Source organism: Equus quagga, chromosome 16, assembly GCF_021613505.1.
Source record: "Equus quagga isolate Etosha38 chromosome 16, UCLA_HA_Equagga_1.0, whole genome shotgun sequence".
Lineage (NCBI taxonomy): Eukaryota > Metazoa > Chordata > Mammalia > Perissodactyla > Equidae > Equus > Equus quagga.
The window spans coordinates 3,964,368-3,982,599 of record NC_060282.1 but is presented as its reverse complement, the minus strand read 5'-3'; the positions used below and the strand labels follow the sequence as shown (position 1 = coordinate 3,982,599).

The 18,232-nt window shown below is 49.1% G+C and overlaps 1 protein-coding gene across 1 annotated transcript; it reads left to right on the top strand.

Moving 5' to 3' along the window:
• Nucleotides 1-14,607: 14,607 nt before the first annotated feature.
• Nucleotides 14,608-17,688, top strand: CHRAC1 (chromatin accessibility complex subunit 1). The gene is made up of 3 exons (XM_046642596.1): nucleotides 14,608-14,858; nucleotides 16,314-16,440; nucleotides 17,091-17,688. Exons 1-3 carry the CDS (start codon nucleotides 14,712-14,714, stop codon nucleotides 17,213-17,215), a joined length of 399 nt encoding a protein of 132 aa, XP_046498552.1. The 5' UTR covers nucleotides 14,608-14,711; the 3' UTR covers nucleotides 17,216-17,688.
• Nucleotides 17,689-18,232: the final 544 nt, after the last annotated feature.

Below are 18,232 nucleotides of genomic sequence, written 5' to 3'. Positions count from 1 at the left end.
GATTCGAACCAACGAAACACTGGGCCGCCTGCAGCAGAGCACGCAAACTTAACCACTCGACCACGGGGCCGGCCCCTGCATCTCATTTTTGAGGACTATACAATATCCCGTCATGGCTAGGCCACGGTGCACCACAGGACTCCAGGTCAAGGTCGTGGCCTGCGAGGCATTTTCATGCCGTTCTAAGCTCCCTGTGCTGGGGCTCGTTTCTTCTAGACCATGCGGGAAGACGGAGAAACTTACTGACACGGGTGCTGCAAGGGCTGAGATGGCCCTTCCCCGGTTCTCAGGGGGTGGCAGTGCCTTCTCTGCTCCCGATTGGCCTTTCCTGAATGCTCACTGTATTAGCTGTAGTTATGTGAACGTTTGCTTGTTGCTTGAAATTAAGACAAACGAGTCCCAAGAGACTTCTTACCAAAAAAAAAAAAAAAAAAAAACCACCTTGCTCTAAAGATCTCTAAAAAATAAAAAGGTGAGGATTCTCCCAAAGGCTGAACGTCTTGCCATGTAAGAAGTGTAAAGCTACAGGGCGTGCATTCTAGGCAAACCGATCCAGACCTGTAACACATCTGGAATCTGCGTGGGCTGCAGCCCTGGGTCTTCCTCTCATACGTCTGAGCAGGTTCCTGTTCCTGTGGGATGCTGGCTCACTCCCAGCTGTAGGTTCCCTCTGCAAAGTGACATGAAACAAGCAGTCAAATGGCTCCTTTTTCCTTCCTAGCTGAGAAAGGATGGAGGTGGTTGGTTTGCGATAGGGTGGCAGTATCATTTGTCATCCAAGCTGCGACAATTTTTTTTAGATTTTATTTTTCCTTTTTCTCCCCAAAGCCCCCTGGTACACAGTTGTATATTTTTAGTTGCAGGTCCTTCTGGTTGTGGCATATGGGATGCCGCCTCAGCATGGCCTGACCAGCGGTGCGATATCCACACCCAGGATCCGAACCTGCAAAATCCTGGGCCAAAGAAAGCAGAGCGCGCAAACTTAACCACTCGGCCGCGGGGCCGGTCCCCAAAGCTGGGATGCTTTTGAGAGTAGAAGGAGCATTTGTTAATAATTACCCTGGTTCAAAAGGTGTAGACCGGGACCTTCTATGCAAACCAGGACATATGCAGACACAGCTGCTTACTCATAGGGCAACTTCGTGAGTGGATGGATGGACATTTATTTACTGTGTGCTCTGTGTGGCTGGCTCACTGAATCCTCACACCAGTGCTATTCTTCCTTTATGGCTGGGGAAGGGGGTGCCCAGAGAGCCAAAGAAACTTGCCTGGGGCCACACAGACCAGCCAAACCCTACTAGGAAATAATGAAACTTAGAGCCAAAATGAGCAACAGTGACAGAGTCACTGGCAGGGTCAGCGAAGACAGAGCTTGTCGAGGTGCCTGGAGGAGCCCCAGGCTGAGAGGCATCCAGACCCGGGGAGTAGGCTCCTGGTCTGAGGGTGAGTGCTTTGCAAACACCTCCCACCTGGGCCGAGTTCAGTTCCCTGGAGCTGGGGCGGGAGGGTTCGCAGCAGAGGCTGCTCTGTGTGTGCGATGAAAGCTCTATGTAGTCCTTGCTGAAGGAGAATCTGGGGTGCTGTCAAGGGCAGCAGCCCATGGCTCTCAGCCCACACACCAAGCCGCTCCGGGTTTCCAGCTTGCCATTAAACCCAGACCCAGGAAAGTGATGGGTTCTGATTAGAAACACAAAGGGGTGTTCATTGTAATGGCCACAGCCGCAGCGAAAGACAATAGGGGTGTTAGTGACACAGGAGACATTAAGCCAGCACTGCTTGGAGAGGAATCTGGCCATGGGGGAAACACATGAATGCCCTGGGGGACCTGATTCCACGCCTCCCCCCCCATTATTTCTGAGCCTAATCACTGATGGGTGGAATTAAGAGTTTTGTGGTTTGTGAATCAAGAGCTAAATTTTCTAAGCCTGAAGGCACGGATCCATGGGGACAATGGTGCATTCCTACATCAAAGCCGGGCCTGAACCCCTTCCCGTCTCCTCCTCCACCTCCCACATCAGGAATTTGGGCCCTGGCCATTCCCTCTTTGCAGCCCTAACCACAGCTGAGATTGTGGCCCCCCTTTTCCAATGTGGTCGCTAACTCAGATGGCAGTGGGTAGCGTGATTCCTAGTCTGATCGCCTGCCTGGAGTTTATTCCGTGCCCCCTTTTTCATACACGCTGTTCCTTCCTCCCAGCGTGCCCCTCCCTTCTCCCGTCCTGTCCTTCAAGGCTGGCTCAATACAAAGGTCTGGAGGGGTCCATACTGGAAGGGGCAGCAGCAGAAATCTGTTGTGAGGCAGGATTCTGAGTATATGCGAGAGGTTTTTCCTCTTCTTCCTTTTACATATCTGCTTTCTCTATACTCAAAAGTGTTGCTTTGGCAATAAGAAAAAAACATTTGTAATGCAGATGATGATAAGTCCCAGGTCGGAGTTCATCTCTACTGGGAAACTCCCCTCAGCTCCCCCAAGTGGTCTTGGTCTCTTGTTTCTGGGGCACCCCCTGCGAGGGGGGCACCTTTGGAGCCCCTGACAGTTTCTGCAGGACTCTCATCACGGTCTGACTCTGCATGCACTTCTGTCATTACCTGAATTGCACCGCTCAGACCCGCTGCCTCCATAAGAGCAGAGACGGTGCCTTCTGTTGCTTTTTAAACGACCTTCATCATGATGTAATTTCATACAATAAAAGGCATCCATTTTAAGTGTACAGTTTAATGAGTTTTGACAAACACATACAGTCTGGTAACCAACCATCACAATCACGATTCCAACGTTTCCATCTCCCCAAGGACACACATTTCCACCACGCCCCCTGAGGGCAGCCCCACCCCACCCTGGCAGGCAACCAAGGATCTGTTTTCTGTCACTAGGGATTAGTTTTGTCTGATCTAGAATTTCATACAAATGGAGTTGTGCGGTGTGTACTCCTCTGAGCCTGGCTTCTTTCACTTAGCGTCACGTTGCTGAGAGTGGTCCAGGTTGCTGTGTGTTCTGTAGTTCTTTTCTTATTGCTAAGCCCATTGTACGGATGTGCCACAATTTGTTAAACGGTCCATCTGTTCATGGGCATTTGGGTTGTTTCCGTTGTCAGCCATTATGAATAAAACTGATATGAACACTGCAGGACAATCTTCTCTGTGGACATAAGCATTTGTTTCTTTGGGTAAATATTGGGAGTGGAACTGTTGGATCACGTGTAAGGATATGTTTAACTTTTTAAGAACTGCCAACTTCTTTTCTGAAGCGTCCGCACCATAGGCCTTCAGCAGCAGCAGCTGCACACTCCCTAACACTGGGTGCAACTCGACCGTCCTCTTCCTGCAGAGCATGCGTCCCCAGCTCCTGGCCCAGTGCTGCCTACCATGGGCGCCCAATTCATCATTACACAATGCACGAGGGAAGGCGCCCAGCTTTTGTTATTTTGTTATCCTTTCCAAGTCAATATTTATTCCACTTCCACTTCTCTGGATGTTTTTTTTGTTTGTTTGTTTTTTAAGATTTTATTTTTTCCTTTTTCTCCCCAAAGCCCCCCGGTACATAGTTGTACATTCTTCGTTGTGGCTCCTTCTAGTTGTGGCATGTGGGACGCTGCCTCAGTGTGGTTTGATGAGCAGTGCCATGTCCGCGCCCAGGATTCAAACCAAGGAAACACTGGGCCGCCTGCAGCGGAGCGCGCAAACTTAACCACTGGGCCACAGGGCCAGCCCCTTCTCTGGGTGTTTTTAATCTTTTGTTACTTTTAATAATTACAGAAATAATACATGGCCAGGGTATAGATAGAAATTAGAACATTAATGAAAATTTAATTTTAAAGTTACCCCTTCATCTCTCCCTCCAGAGGCCTCCGTTCCAGGCTCCACACTGGGCACTAGAAAACAAAGATGAAGGAAGCACATTCCTTGTCTCCAAGGGCTGTGCAGTCCGCTGGGCTCCAGCTGCAGAGACAAAGCCCACACAGCAGGGTAGGGGTGGAGCTGGCTAGAGGTGAGGTGCACAGGGGAGGCACTTAGGAAAGGCTTCAGGCGGAGGAGAGTGAGGAAGGGACACATGAGGGCCTGGTGGAGAGCAGTGGGCCAGAAGTGGGCTGCGTGGGGGCTGGGAGTTCCCAACCCCCCAGGTTAATGAGAATGATGCCCAGACAGTCCTGCTGCCTACTCAAACGCCGGGAGCCTCACTGTGGCAGCCAAGCGTCAGCCCAGGATGTGCAGAGCCCTGGAGGGCTCTGGGTTCATGGCAATTTTCATGCTCAGGGACAATCTCCCCAGGAGCTTACAGCCACCTGTGCTGACTCCCCCTCCTCTGGGCCCCAGTGTGGAATAACCCGGAGGGCTGGCTCCTCGGACCTCCCTGCTCCAGCTCCCCTCCTGTCTTGGGTGCCCCACCAGTCTGGGGTTTTATGTGCCACCCTTCTGGTGCTGACCCTCGCATTTCTCTCCCCAGCCCTGCCGTCTCCCTGTGTCCCAAGCTTGGGTGTCTGTGGCGTAGCTGACCTTTCTTTCCACCTGGCTGTCTTCCCACCATCTCGGACGTCCTGTGCCCTCAAAGGAACTTTTATTTTTTTTGAGGAAGATTAGCTCTGAGCTAACATCTGCTCTCAATCCTCCTCATTTTGCTGAGGAAGACTGGCCCTGAGGTAACATCCGTGCTCATCTCCCTCTACTTTATATGTGGGAAGCCTACCACAGCATGGCTTGCCAAGTGGTGCCATGTCTGCACCTGGGATCTGAACGGGCGAACCCTGGGGTGCCAAAGCAGAACCACTGCGCCACCAGGCCAGCCCCTCAAAGGAACTCTTTACACCCCTGCTTCTCAAACCCGTTCCTTCTCCATTCTCCCTATTCCAGAAACGGGCGCTACCATTTGCTGCAACCCACAAGCGAGGAGTCACTCTTGATTCCTTTTTTCTTCCTCACCCACATCCACTCCATCACTACCTCCTATTGACTTCACCGTCCAAACCCTTCCCGCATCCCTCCGCGTTTCTCTAGGTCCAGTGCTCCCTCGCCATTCAGAAGTACCCTCAGTCTTGTCTGAGCTGCCTCCCAACCGGTCTCCAGCTTCCATGCTTATCACGCCTCCAATGTAAAATCATATCAGCTAACAACGTTTTTTTGCAGAAACAGAAAATTCCATCTTAAAATTCATATGGACTCTCAAGGGACTTTGAATAGCCAAAACAATCTTAAAAAAGAAGAACAAGGGGCTGGCCCCGTGGCGAAATGGTTAAGTTCACATGCGCCGCTTCAGCGGCCCAGGGTTTTGCAGGTTCGGATCCTGGGTGCAGACATGGCGCCGCTGGTCAGGCCATGCTGAGGTGGCGTCCCACATGCCACAACTGGGAGGACCCACAACTAAAAATACACAACTGTGTACCACGGGGCTTTGGGGAGAAAAAGGAAAAATGAAATCTTAAAAAAAAAAAAAACAAAGTTGGAAGTCTCACACTTCTTCATTTCAAAACTTACTACACAAAGATGCAGTAATCAAAACAGTGTGGTAGTGGCATAAAGACAGACATATAGGGCTGGCCTGGTGGTGCAGGGGTTAAGTGTGCACATTCGCTTCGGTGGCCCAGGGTTTGCCAGTTCGGATCCCGGGTGCGGACATGGCACCGCTTGGCACGCCATGCTGTGGTAGGCGTCCCACATATAAAGTAGAGGAAGATGGGCACGGATGTTAGCTCAGGGCCAGTCTTCCTCAGCAAAAAGAGGTGGATTGGCGGCAGATGTTAGCTCAGGGCTAATCTTCCTCAAAAAAAAAAAAAGAAGAAGAAGACAGACATATAGACAGTGGAATGGAATAGAGAGCTCAGAAATAAACCCTTGCATATATGGTCAAATGAGTTTTGACAAGGGCGCCAAGCTACTCGGTGGTGAGAGAGCAGTCTTCTCAACAAATGATGCTGGGAGAAGAGACTATCCACCTGCAAAAGGACGGAGCTGGACTCACCTTAGACCGAATACAGAAATTAACTCAAAATTCATCCAAGAGCTGGAACTATAAAACTCTTAGAAGAAAACATAGGGAAAAGCTTCATGGAAGTGTATTTGGCAACGATTTCTTGGATATAACACTAAAAGCAGAGGCAACAAAAGAAAAGAAATAGATATATTGGACTACATCAAACTTAAAAACTCCTGCACATCAAAGGACACAGAGGGAAAAGGCAAGGCATGGAATTGGGAGAAAATACTTGCAGATTGTGTATCTGAGAAGCGGTAAATGTCTAGAATAAAGAACTCTTACAACTGCACAAAAAGCAAACAACTGATTAAAAAACGGGCTAATTCAAACGTACACTTGAAAATGACTTAAAAGGTAATTTCATGTTGTATATATTTTGCCAAGGTAAATTGAAAACAAACAGACCTACATTAGCTCTCGTCACTGCTGAAAACCCTCCAATGACTTCCCACCATCCCAGCCTGGACCACGCGGCTCTGTGCAGTCTGGCTCCCGCCAACCTTTCCCCTTGGCCCAGATCGCTCCCTCGCACCCTTCTCCCTCGAGATGTCAGTTGTCCCACCCCCAACTCCCCACACGAATATTTGGAGCAGCACTACAAGCCGCCTGCCTGTTGGCAGCCATCACCACGGTGGGCTCTGGTTTGCCCCTCATTATCCCTGTATTCAGGCCATTATCTATAATGACAGCCTAGCATAATTATATTTTTACAATTTGTATAATTATATTCTACTGAGCTAAATGATCATTATCATCATTATTAAATATTTATTAAGCACTTCTAGCTGTGCAAAGCTAACAAGATGTAGCCTCAGCTCTTAAAAATCTTCTTTCCTAATTCCATCCCCAATTCATTTCAACTTAGGTTATTCCTCCTTCTAGGAGAAGGAACCAGGACCAGCTATGGTTTTTGCCTGGGCTTTATATGCAGATCATCACCTGGGCGTCCCAGTGATGCTGGGGAGCAGATGCTATTACCCTCATTACACAGATGAGGAAACCAAGAAACAGACTGGGGAAGCTAGTAAGGAGCAGAGGTGCGACGCAAATTAGGTCTTTCGGTGGCAAAGTCTTTACCACCCCTGTCATGCAATGTGAGAGCTTGGTTCATCAGCACGGGCTACTTCTTTTTGTTTCCTCCCCCATCTTCTTTACACCACGTGCCAAATACTGTGCTAGCCTAGTGGGAGAAACACACAGTCATTCTAAACCAATGTCCTAAGTCAGGGGTCACAAACTCAAATGCTTGCAGGGGCCAAGCAGATAGTGGAAATGGATGAAGCAGACAGGTGAGTGACGGAGAGTGGGGGGGGCCTGTGGCAAAGCCGAGAGCACATGCTCATCGAAGGAGGAGAGCCATGGGGCAATGGGGGATCAGCATGATCTCACCTTCCCACTCTTCAGCTTAGATTTATAAGGGAAATCTCCAAAATTTTAAATGTTGTCAACTTTGGCAAATACTGGTTATTGTCAAACCTACAACCATTCCCTGCCTTAAACTTCACCTCCCACCTCCCTCAATTTTTGTCTAGGGATTAGATATCCTTTTGTCTCAGCCCCAGGGAATGAACCTTAACTGGTATAAAGCAGTCCTAGCAGTTTCATTCCCTTTGGCCAGTGATTAGTCTCAGGGAGAGTGAGTGACCCAGTTCTGACAAATGAGATGTAAGGGGAAGACTGCTGAGAAGATCTTCCTTTCCTCAGTAAAAAGACAAAGCCTTGAGACCTAATGAGGAGAGAGCCTTTTGCTTATTGCCCTTTCCCCTTCTTGTTGTTTAATGTAGTCATGAAGTCTGGAATGCCAGCAGCCATTTTGGAACCATGAGGGAATAAGCACAAAGCCTAAAACCAATATGCTAAGAATGACAAAGCAGAAAGACAGAAAGATCCAGGGTCCTTGATGACATCCTTGCTACATTAGCTCCAGATGTGGCCAGGGCCACTTTGTACAAAAGCTCAGTTGAGCAAGCACTGGGCGGCACCAGTGAATGGCTGGAAAAAGAGACCAACCGACATGTACAAATGGGGCATCCTGCCACTTGTTTATTAAAGGCCTCCTGTGTAGAAGGTACCCTTAGGGGAGCATTCACAAGGGCTGCACATCCCCTCCCATCTCTCCCGATTCTGAGAAGTTCATCCACAAACCCCTTCTCCAGACCTTTTTAAGTCTCCAATCTCGCTTTTTCCAAGTACCCGGACCCTCAGTCAAACTGTCAGCTGCTGCCACTGAACTGGTGTACATCCTGCCCCTCTGGATGTCTTTCCATCCAGGCAAGTGGGCTGCTGGGGGCATTTCCTTCTCCCTCTACCTTTCGGTCACACTTGAGTGAAGCTGTGACGCTGCAGAATTCCAATTCTGCCTACTGCAGCATATTTACAAAGCAATCTATTAACTGGGTCTGCAGGTTTCCTCTCTGCTCTTCTGCCCACAGAGAATGCCCACGAGGCCATAGTTGTGGGGAGTGGGTGAGGGGAGGATGGAGTAGGAGGAGGTGCCGTGGGAGTCTGAGCCACCTGCTCAGGCGACTTACTTATGCTCCAGGGGCCTGCTCCAGGCTGGTAGCATCATACTCATCAACTTCCTCTTGAAGGTGGAGTGTGGTGTGTGACTTGGTGGATCATGTCACAACCAGCTCAGGTCACATACTCATCTGGGGTCTTGTGGCCTGGCATTTGGTCTCTACCAGTAACCAGTAGCAAATCCAAAGCTGTTGCTCAAATGGAGAACAGATATTTGCAGAAGAAGATATATCTTTGCCCCAAACCCCTTGGAGTCTGTGCTGTGACTCTGTTATTGGGACCTGCCAAAACTCAGACACAGTTCACGTGGTCTCCAAAAATCAGAGAGTGCCACCACTGCAGGACACTCCAATCTCATTCCACCAGTTTAGCTAAGCAAACCATTCAAGCCATTGCCAGCTGTTGGAGCTGACACAGAATCTAGAATCTCTGGTAAGTCAGCTTTATTGATAAATTCACCCGGATCGAATGTCATGCTCTGACACCATTAGAATCCATTCCCCACATACTTACTCCCCAAGTTTCCGCTGATAAAAATGCACGAATATCCTGCTATTCTTTCAGTGTGCGACCATCTCCTAAATCGGGCCTTGCATTGTTTCCCTGGGGCATGCTGGGATCTGACTCCAATTACGGATCGGAGTTAATGAGGAGCAAGTCTTGAGAAGACTCAGCATCCCCTTGCCAGGTAAGCACCTCAAGTGAGCTCATTAACAGGACTCCAAGCAGGCAAAGACTAATCCCCTCAGGCAGGTGGGGGTCGGGTGGGGGGACGCTACTTCCACTAACAAAGAGGCTCAGAGGGATGGGGGGTTGAAGTTTCTCCTGTTTGCTTCTATCCTCCCAACTATCCCCATTCTAATCCTCAGAATCCTATTCTTCCCAAGCAATAGCCTGACTTCACTGAAAAGACCTGGTGATGCCTTGAATTCAACTTCTGTTGTAATTATGCATCAGGTAGGATCAAAGGTGGGTCTGACCTTTAGCCCTATCGGCCCTGAGGCTACAAAAGATAAGCAATCACTTAGGATCATCATAGAAGCTGGGTCTCTGACTGTGCTTGATCTGAGAGGTTAAAGCCCACAGCTTTCAATTTTCTTTTGAAATCTCTCCAGTGCAATCAGAAGAAGCCAGCCTATCCCACAAACCTTGTCATCTCTATTCCCACCACGATGGTCACTGGCGGCAGCCTTGCCTTCAGTGGACACTCCATCTAGGCAGGTGATCATGTAAGTGCAGGGCATGCTGCCAGAGAGGTCATCTCTGCGGACCAGCACAAGCAATGCAGATAACCAGCCCCAGATTCCCATTTTGTGGGTCTATTTCCTACGACCACGCACGTATGTTTCAACATTCAATCAAGAAAGCAGAAATTGAGGCTGGCCCGGTGGCTCAGTGGTTAAGTTCGCACATTCCGCTTTGGTGTCCTGGAATTGGCCAGTTTGGATCCCGGGTGCGGACATGGCACCACTTGGCAAGCCATGCTGTGGTAGGCATCCCACATATAAAGTAGAGGAAGATGGGCAAAGATGTTAGCTCAGGGTAGTCTTCCTCAGCAAAAAGAGGAGGATTGGCAGCAGATGTTAACTCAGGGCTAATCTTCCCCAAAGAAAAAAAAAAAGCAGAAACTTCTTTAGATATTTCAAACAGAGTGGGATTTAACACCAAGAATTGATTACAAGAGTGTTGCAAGAGCTGCAGGAGCATAAGGGAGAAGGTGCTCTGAAGTGAAAGGGGAAGGAGATGCTCGCAGAGATCAGGAAGCTGGGACTGCCCTTGGCTTGGTGCCCAGGAGCGCACACTCGCCACTGAACTGCTTGAGACAGGGCTGCTGAGCAGAAACCCAGGGTGAAGCTTCTCAAACTGTCACCCATGCAACGTTGCTGACAGTAACCCCCTGCAGTCCCCACCCTGCTGCCAAGGCCTTCACATAGGCAGACAGACGCCGCTCCCTCACTTCCTCCTCCTACCCCACCGCAGCCTCTCACCAGCGTCTCTCAATGGCAGAACCTAGCCAGAAGCCAGCTGGAAAGGGCTTCTGGGAAGAACAGGTAACTGCTTTCCAGCACCCTGGGATAACAGCACAGGAGGGAGCAAGGGAAGGTGAGACAAAGAGGCATCAGAAATAACCCGCACACGCCTTCAGATGCTGTGAAGATATAAAGAGAAATAATGGGGGCTGGCCCCGTGGCCGAGTGGTTAAGTTCGCGCGCTCCGCTGCAGGCGGCCCAGTGTTTCGTTGGTTCGAATCCTGGGCGCGGACATGGTACTGCTCATCAGACCACGCTGAGGCAGCGTCCCACATGCCACAACTAGAAGGACCCACAACAAAGAATATACAACTATGTACCGGGGGGCTTTGGGGAGAAAAATGGAAAAAAAAAAATAAAGTCTTTAAAAAAAAAAAAAAATAAAGAGAAATAATGGACAACAATGCTAACAGTAGAAAGATACACTAATTCATTGTGCTTTTTCTAGTACAGGCCAAGTTCCCAAGGATTATAGGTTCTTTGACTCTCCTACTGTCTCAGGTTTGAACCTCGCTTCTTTTCATTAAATAGTGAGCACTTTCCCTCTCTTCTGAAGATTTCCTTCTTTGCCCCTCTCCTTACCTCTTAAAATGATTGGCTGCAAATATCCTCTGCCAATTCCATAACTTGAGCTTCTCGTCCCCTTTTCTCCTTGAATTCTTCTGGCTCTCTTCTCTTCACTCTCCAGATGCCTTCCTGTTCTGTTCTCTTTCCTGATCTGAACCCAACCTGCTCTCAAAGACGCCAAAAGAGAAGGACAAACTTTACAAAAAACAATAACCACTAGAGAAACAAAACATCTAAAAACTTTAAAAGGTGTCAACAATACAGCTTATTTCCTGTGTGGACCGAAGGACCCTATCGTGAAGCTGGTTTTCCTTGGGCAGTTTCTTGCTCATGCCTTTTGTGAATGTCGAGGGCTTTCCCACTCACAGAGGAAAGGAGCCCCTATGACTGAGAGCTGGATCCCGAGGCAGACCAGCACCTCCTGCCTCTGCTCTGCGCTGGGCATGGTGCCATTGAGCCATCCCTTGGCAATCGGGGCGGGCTTATACGTCGGATCTGCTCCCTTACTTCAAAATTCACAGCCCTCCATTGTTCTCAAAAGAACGCCAAACTGCCCGCCTGCTTGCCTGCCAGAGCGGGTCCCACCCACCTTGCTGACCACATCTCCCGCGCTCTCTGCCTCGCTCACTAAGCTCCAGCCACACTAGCTTTTCAGTTCCTCAAATTTGCCAAGGTATCTTCCTCCCCAGGTATCCTTCCCACAGTCGGTTCAGAATGTTCATCTTGCCCCAGCCTTTCTGCATGGCGGGCTCCTCTCCCTTCTTCATGTCTGAGCTTAAATATTACTCTCACCCAATATTCTATCTTCACAGCACTTGCCATAGGAGATGTTCTTATTTCTTTTTCTGTCTCCCTTCTACTTGAAAGTAACCTCTGTGAGAGCAGGGACTACAGCCGTCTTGCGCACTGGCTGTACCTCTGGGCCTGGCAGTGCCAGCCATGTGTTTGGCGTTGCTCTTTGGGCCAAGACCTGAAGTCACAATGGTGAAGACGACACTTCCTTGCAGTCTGGGCCTTCATCTTCTAGTGACGCAGCACACAGCAGGTGCTAAGATCACTGGGTCATTATGGCTGAAGGTAGATGTTAAAAGACTCTTCTAAAACCATAATATCACAAATGTCATTGATCTGGAGCATCTGTGCTATCTGGCCTCGGGTCCCATCTTCAGGGAGACTGAAGAGCGGTAATTTCCAGAATGCACTAATCTTGTAGAAACATCTCTGCAAGTACACATTTTATACTTTGTAATCATTACCTAAGTGATGGACAGAATTGAAATCAGAAAGGTTAGGGGTCAGCCCGGTGGCACAGTAGTTATGTGTACACGTTCTGCTTCGGCAACCCCGAGTTTGCAGGTTTGGATCCCGGGTGCGGACATGGCCCCACCTGGCACGCCATGCTATGGTAGGCGTCCCACATATAAAGTGGAGGAAGATGGGCACAGATGTTAGCTCAGGGCCAGTCTTCCTCAGCAAAAAGAGGAGGATTGGCAGCAGACATTGGCTCACGGCTAATCTTCCTCCAAAAAAAAAAGAAAAGAAAGGTTAAACAAGATATTCCTTGAATTTTTCAAATTCTTTTCAGATGAACTTTGAAATCAAAATTCACTTGGTGTGACAAGCCCTTGCAGTAGGAACACTGAGACTTAACATAGCAATTTAGCCTTTTGCAGAGTGCTTTACAGTTTACAAAAAGCTTTCTCATTCTCATATCCTCTGACCCTCAGCAATGACCTGTGAGAGGGGCAGTCCTGGATGGCGCATCAGCAACAGAGCGGGGAATTTTGATGTTTATATGTCAGGCACTCTTACACCTCACAACAGTGTATCCGCATCTTTGAAAATACGGAAACTGGTTGAGAGAGAACACTTGCTTCGCCTAAGGTCACACCGCAAGCATGAGGGGTAGGAGAGTCATCTTATATGACCTCTCAGCCCTTTTGCATCCACTTGATTAGTTTCTCCTTTCAGAAGAACTTTCTTCTCTTGGCTTTACGGACACCCAGGCTCTTGGTTTTCTTCTTACTCAATGGCCACTTCGTCCCAGTCTCATTTGCTGGATTTTCCTTCTTTTCTCCATCTCAAAATGCTGGAGTACCCCAGGATGGGGTCCTCGCATCTGTCTACTCCATCTACACTCTCCTTCTAGGTATTCATTCAGGTCCATGGTTTTAACTACTGCCTAGACAATGGTGGCTTCTAAATTCACTGCTTCAGCCCAAATTCCAGGCTGGAATATCCGATCGTCCACTCAATACTGTCACTAGGGTTTGACGGGCAAGTGAAACTTGCTCCAAACCAAACTCTGCCGAACTCGCTTGTCCAGCAGTGTTCTCCGTCTCAGTAAATGGCACCACCTTTCACTCATACTCCACATCACATTAACAAGTCCTGTTGGCTCTATTTTCAAATAAGACCCCAAATCCTACTGCTTCCCACCACCACCACTCTAGTCTAACCTGCTGTCATCCCTCTCAGTCCCAGTAACAGCTTCGTAACCTGTGCTCTCTGCCTGCTTCCATTCTCGCCCCTACAGTCTATTTACACGCTGCACCTTGAGCATTCCTTGGAAAACTTAAGCGGGACAACCTTAGTCTTCCCTCGGCCTCTCAACTCATTGGGAAAGAATCCCATGGTCTCTAAGGCCCTACCTGTTCTGGCCTCTGGCGACTTCCTACCATTCTTTTCCTAGCTCATTCCACCTTAGCCACACCGGCATGCTATCATCCCTCGCTATCATCTTCTACCTGCTCTCTCCGCTTCCACTCTCACGACCTCACCACTTTCAGAACCTTCCTTGGTCTGTTCACAATCAGCAGCCAGAGGGATCCTTCTGAAACTTAAGATGTATCCCATCATCCCTCTGATATCTTTCAGCCACTTTCCACTTTTTTAGAATAAAATCCAACAGGACCTAGCTCCAGGCTACCTCTCAGTCCCCATCTAACACACCTGGTTGCACACCCCGCTCATTTTGAGCTTCCCTGAAAGGCTCCAGGCTTCTCAGACGTCAATAAGGCTTGTTTCTGCTCTCCACTGCCCAGCCTTCTTCCCTACCACCCTGGTTCAAATAGTACCCGCAAGCTCTGTATCTTCTGACACTGCTTTCTTTTCCTTCACGGTATTTATCTTATTTGCTTGCTGTGTACTTTGCCTTCCCTCTAGAATCTGCCTTCACGAGAGTGTTCTTTTGTTCACACTGCATTCCCAGTTCCACTAGCGAAGGCACTGAATACACACTCCTGAGTGACAAGAACCGAGTGTAAACTCTTCCCTCGCCTCCTGGCAGAGTTGTTCCCTACAGTTCGCCGCCCTCCCCTCGGGCCCCTCTGCTCCCCTGCCTTGCGCCCCGCGGCCCCAGCCTGCCGTCCTACCATCAGCTCCGCTCGGAGCAGGGGCCCGCGGGCTCCTTCCGGCGGCCTCGGGGGCGAGGGGCATCATGGGGCTTGTAGTCCGCCCCCGGAAGGACCGCTGCCGGCCCCCGCCGCCGCGCCTCCCCGACACTACAACTCCCACGGGGCAGCGGGACGCCGCTCCCGCACCGACCGTGTCGGCCGGCCACCTCGCGGTGGGCGGTGGCGCGCTCGCGGGCGGTCCCGGCGGCCGCCACGGGGAAGGGGCGCGAAGATGGCGGACTTGGTCGTGGGCAAAGATAAGTGCGGAGAGCAGCGGCTCGTGTCGCTGCCCCTGTCCCGCATCCGGGTCATCATGAAGAGCTCCCCCGAGGTGTCTAGCATCAACCAGGAGGCGCTGGTGCTCACGGCCAAGGCCACGGTGAGGCGGGCCGCGCGGGGAGGAGTGAGCAGCGACGAGCGACGGGCAGGGGTGGGGGCCGCCCACCAGGCTCGGCCTCGCCGCTGGGTCCCCCTCGGCCGGCGCGCCGCCGGTTGCCCTTCGCGGGCTCACGTGCGCGCGCCCCTCCGCGCACCGCCTCACTCCCCTCCCACGCCGCGCGCGCCCCGGACCCCGCGCGCGCCTACCAGCGCCACTCCCATCCTCCCTCGCGCGCCTTTCGCCCCGCCCGCGCCGTTCCCGCCTTCCCTCGCGCGCCGTTCCCGCTCTGCTTCGCGCGGGGGTGGCCTGGTGGCGCGGGCCTCTTTTGGTGTCTACTCCGCTTGCGTCACCGTACTCCGGTCTCCAGAGCCTCCGCTTTTCTCTCTTCCGGCCTGTTTCGTGGTTTGGGGGCCCTAGCCCCTCAAACGGTCCAGGCAGAGGGCCCGGCGGCGTCCACGTGAAGCTCGAGGGCTTCCTCAGGCGGCCCGGCCCGACCTGCCCCCGCGTCTCCTCTCCTCGGCGGGGCGCCCCCAGGGACCTCAGTTTACAGCCGGTGTTCTGGCCCCCTCCTCGTGCAAAGTGGATAATTCTGTCTCTTGTGGTTTGGTCTTGATAGTGGCGTGTTGGGGCCCTTCCTGTTTTACACGGGGCCGTGTGTAAGCCGCGGTCTTCATTGCTTTAATTTCTCTTGGCTTCTGTTTCCCAGCCCTTCCTAGTTCGGTGCACAGTGTCCCTACAATATGATGGACTGGAGCTAAGGGAAGCGGGAGATCACAGATTTCGTGCCTGCTTTAAGCCAGAGACAGACTTTCTTAGAGCCCAGGAAAATAATTGCCCGTTCGGCATGTGATCTTGGGGTCTTTGTGTTTTCCTGTACAGTTTCATTCTGTAAATATTAAGGAACTGTGGCTTATGCAGGCGCTTCTTTAATCCCTTGCTAAACAAATTGGAGGGAGTTAAAGTAGAAACGTTGAGGAAGAGGCTCAGTCCAGGTTGTTGCTTTAGGGGAAGGTATTTGGGCAAAATGGGAAATGTCAATTTTCAGCTTCAGGTTGTTGACTTACAGTTGTAGGCAAACCACCTTAGACAATATATTCAAATAGAGGACTGAAATTGTGTTCCTGAGCCAAATACAACTTTTGAACCGTCTCTTGCTCCTGTTTTTACTGTACAGATCGGTCATAACGCATTTGTGATTCATTGTTTACTTAATTTTAAATACTTTTGATAAGTTAGAAATCTAAAGTAAACTAGGGAGATGCCCTCTTCTCCACCAACTCCTATATGGCCTTGCTTTCCTTCTGACCTCCCGTTTCTGTTTTCCCTGGTGATTTCCTGTAATTTAAGAAACCGAGATAACGTGTAGTCATCTAAACTTAATGTAAGTTAAAGATTAAGTTCTCTGATAAGTTTCCAAAGCATGCCTCTCATTTTCCTTTTTCGCTTATGTTTTAGGAACTCTTTGTGCAATATCTAGCCACCTATTCCTACAGACATGGCAGTGGAAAAGAAAAGAAAGCGCTCACTTACAGTGACTTATCACATACTGCAGAGGAATCGGAAACTTTTCAGTTTCTTGCAGGTACTTAGCCCTTGAAACGTTCTGGTTAAAAAATGCATAGTAATTTACAGCTCTTTTTTTTTCCTGCTAACGAGGGAAATAGACATTTTGCTGCTTTCTGCAGGCGCCATGGTTTACCTGACCTGGCACAGGAAGACATTTTTAGTTTGGTCTGTTTATGTTTGTAATGTGGTTCACCTCGAACGCTGATGAAGCCAACAGCCTGCACAAGGATGTTTGGTTGGCTGGGTGAGCCTGGCAGACGACTCCTTGCCGCTCAAGGGAAAACCCCGGCTGGTCTCCTTGGCCCCAGAAACAGAAACTAACGCTTGTTGTTGTGGGACAGGTTATGTGGGCCACGGCCAAAGAGAGCTTAATTCTACGCTTGGGGCCAGCAGGCCTGTGTCAGGTAGGTTGGGCAGGGTCGCTCAGTGGTCACCAGCACATAGAAGCACACAGTTTGCAGTCAGTAGAGTGGAAACTGGTCTTTAGCATTAGTCAAGAGATAGTGCGAGTTGCCTGTTATTTCACCCAGAAGCGTAGTCTGAATTTTGTCTTGTTTTGGAACCTATCCTAGAGGTCAAAGCAGGAACTAGTACATTCTGAAATTTGGATTGCTGTATTCATGGTCTCCCATAACCAATTGCTGATGTTAGCTTTATGTTTTTAAGATATATTACCAAAGAAGATTTTAGCTAGTAAATATCTGAAAATGCTTAAAGAGAAGAGGGAAGATGACGAGGAGGAGGAGAATGACAACAATGGTGACAGTGATGACGATGAAGCCGAATCCTAAACCAAAAAAGAAGTGCTTTAGAAATCAGCCTGGTGAAGACCCTCCCGGATTAGCGCTGCTGCTTTGAAGCAAGCACAACACCGTGCGACTGTAGTCTCTCCGCTTTTCAGAGACTCCAAGTGCATAGCATTCTTTCCTGGCTGAGATCGAGCATCTAATGCACCTCCACCATAAGTAGCTGAAAGGGAAGTAAGCCCGACACAGCCCCTCTGACGGGCCCACACTGCAGTCGGAGGGCACCAAGGAAGAGCTGTCTGTACAGTCGGGCACCGCCAGCCCAGCCGCTGCAGCCGTGAGCAGTGGACGCAAAGACAGTCTTGCTTAACTTGTTAATTTACAGATAGATTTTGAAGAGCTTCTAAATATCAGTTGTGTAAATTCATATATGTATATTTTGAAATTCTTGTAAACAAGTAGATGCAATTTTAGCTAAATATGTAGTTTATGGTTAGGATTTTACATTTGAGTTTTTGTATTTCAAGAAAATTTGACTATTCAAATACTGCATTTTTTCAATTGTAAAGAAATGTTTTTCTTTTTTATTAAAAGCTGTACATACTTTTATAGTAAAATGCTTTATGAAACTAGTTTTAGAACTCTGTTGTTTTAATGCCTTATTATGTGAGACTTTTGTGATATTTAAAAATAAGCATTTCTAACACTTATTTCCAGAGAAGAATTTCAAGTCAAATTATTAAGTACAAAAAGAAATATTTACCTCTGCATAGGCGTATTTTTCTTAAAAAACATTTTAAAACATTCTGTATATGGCAGATCTCTCATTTTACTGTTCTTTACACCCAGGCTAATTATTTTTACTGTCCACAAGAGAAAACCATAAGCCCTGGTTTTTTCACATAGGATAAATTTTTGGCTCATCTTTTTAGTATCTTTTTTTAAAAAAATTGATTTATAATTTATATGCAGTAAAATCATCCTTTAATGTCAGGTCTATTGGTTGTGTAGGCAATCAATATATGGAACAGTTTCATCACCCCAAATACTCCCCTGTGCTCC